The 1,978-nt window shown below is 40.3% G+C and overlaps 1 protein-coding gene across 1 annotated transcript in view; it reads left to right on the forward strand.

Annotated features, from left to right (window-relative positions):
• MELK (maternal embryonic leucine zipper kinase) overlaps positions 1 to 1,978 on the forward strand; it is a 43,595-nt gene that overhangs the window by 14,540 nt on the left and 27,077 nt on the right. The window contains exon 7 of the mRNA XM_018552428.1: positions 1,570 to 1,662. Coding sequence (XP_018407930.1) covers positions 1,570 to 1,662 — 93 coding nt within the window. The remainder of the gene's footprint in view (positions 1 to 1,569; positions 1,663 to 1,978) is intronic.

Below are 1,978 nucleotides of genomic sequence, written 5' to 3' on the forward strand. Positions count from 1 at the left end.
CCCCCACTGCTCTCTGCGGACACAGGCGGAGGAGAGCAGTGGGGATCTGGGGGACGCAGACCGAAGCTTGCAGTCGGCACCCAGGGGAGGAGAGAAGCTGTGAATGCACCGCATTTTCGCCTGGATTTTTGGTACTATCTGCATTTTACTCATAGCATAATTTTCAGCCAAAATGTTTCGGCACCTGAAATTTCATTGCATCCCTACTACTGAGGAATCGGTCTACTGCTCTTGCTTCTAAATCCAAGGAGACCATCCTGGGTCTTATTAATGCAGTGCATACCACTCTGAAACGAGAGGGTTAGCACTTCTACCAGTTCTGTCTCTAGCCTTGGGTCCTTTAAAACTAAATCTGCAAAAGCTTTTTTGTCCTTTTAAGTGACCTTTTGGCATTGGGTTCCATGTAAGGCATTTTCCAGACTCCATTCTAGTAAAAATTAGTTGCAGTGCTTGTTCATGGTCCAGATCCACTGGCATCAGCGCTTGCTCTGACTCTGAAAACTCGCTTAGTGAGTGGGCTGGTCAGATCTGTGAATGCCATAAGGTATATAGATTCCACCCCCTTTGCGTTTATGATCATGCTCTTGGACCTGCTTTCCTACAAAATTTGAGGCATGCTGGTAGTAGGAGGGGTTACCCTGAGACAGCCTACAGTGTTGTGGTTTTTTTTTTTGCCAGTGTCCAATTCTGTAGATGGCAGTATACCCCAAAGGTAAAAGCAGACCTTTACACTCAAATCAAATTCTACTAATAAATCCCTCCATGTACGATGATTAATAATAACAGACATGTCCGGTGTAAAATGCTGTGATTTTGAAATGCTTACACTTGTAGAGCATTCACTTCCTGCTTTTAAAAGTGGAAATGACTTCAGTTTGCTAAAGCTTCAGTTTGCACACAAATTGCCTTTTCATTAGCAGAGCATTGCTGGGAAATCTCATCTGTAATCTCATGAGATCTCAGGGAAAGGCATTTTCCTCCCCTGAAATGATGTGCATGGTCACATGTCCTAGTCGAATGTGCCAGAAATCAAGGAAGTAATAAGAGAGCTAGTATCTGCCCTTAGTAAACAGAGTCGGATGGTGGCGGGGGGCCTGGCTGCAAAACTGTCTAGTGTCGCTACAGGCACGCTGTACATTGGCAGTGTCCTGTAATTTGAAACTGGAAATAACGGGAACCGGCAGGATCAATAGATACTTTAGGAGCAACATACGAAAAAAAAAAATGTAAAAGCCTACCCTTACTAAGAAGTATATCTGTACATGCATTCTTATTTTTTGGGGTAACATATACTTTAAACAGGCAGTTTTTTTGCGCTTTAAAAAAATAAAATATATATTTTTAGTTAATAAAATAAGGTTTTTGTGATTTTTGTTTTCATACAGCATGTTTTCCAGCATTCTGGTAAATATTCTTGAGCTAAGCAACAACTTTCCTTTTATGTTGGGGATGCCTGTATTTAACTGTGCAACTCGTAGTTCAATCCTCACTTAAGAGAAAAAACTTGAATGTTCACAATTTCAGCCGGCTGGCTTAAATATGCAAATAGTTGTACATTTTCTTTTGTAGGGAGGAATGGATTATCACCTGATGACCTGTTGTGGTAGCCCAGCATATGCAGCCCCTGAATTGATACAAGGAAAAGCTTATATTGGCTCTGAGGTAAGATTCCTATGTTGATTTTTCCAATTGCATTTATTTCTCATGTTTTAAAAATTTAATGAAAACAGGACCTTTCCCAGTAGGTGGGAACCCTAATGTATGTATGTATGCATGCATGCATGCACACATGTATGATTCTCCCCAATGAGGACAAACTCAACAAGAACTGGTTCTAACAGTAATAAACCTTAACAAAACAGTTTGGGTAGACCTAACTTTGTAATGATTTTGTAGATGCTTTTTACTTCAGTGTGTTGCTTTTTTTTTTTTTTTTTTTTTTCCCCTTTTAAACCCCGTTTTGGTTCTTTATATGTGT

This window comes from Nanorana parkeri, unplaced genomic scaffold (genome assembly GCF_000935625.1).
Source record: "Nanorana parkeri isolate BGI_ZX_2015 unplaced genomic scaffold, ASM93562v1 scaffold88, whole genome shotgun sequence".
In the NCBI taxonomy this organism is placed as follows: domain Eukaryota; kingdom Metazoa; phylum Chordata; class Amphibia; order Anura; family Dicroglossidae; genus Nanorana; species Nanorana parkeri.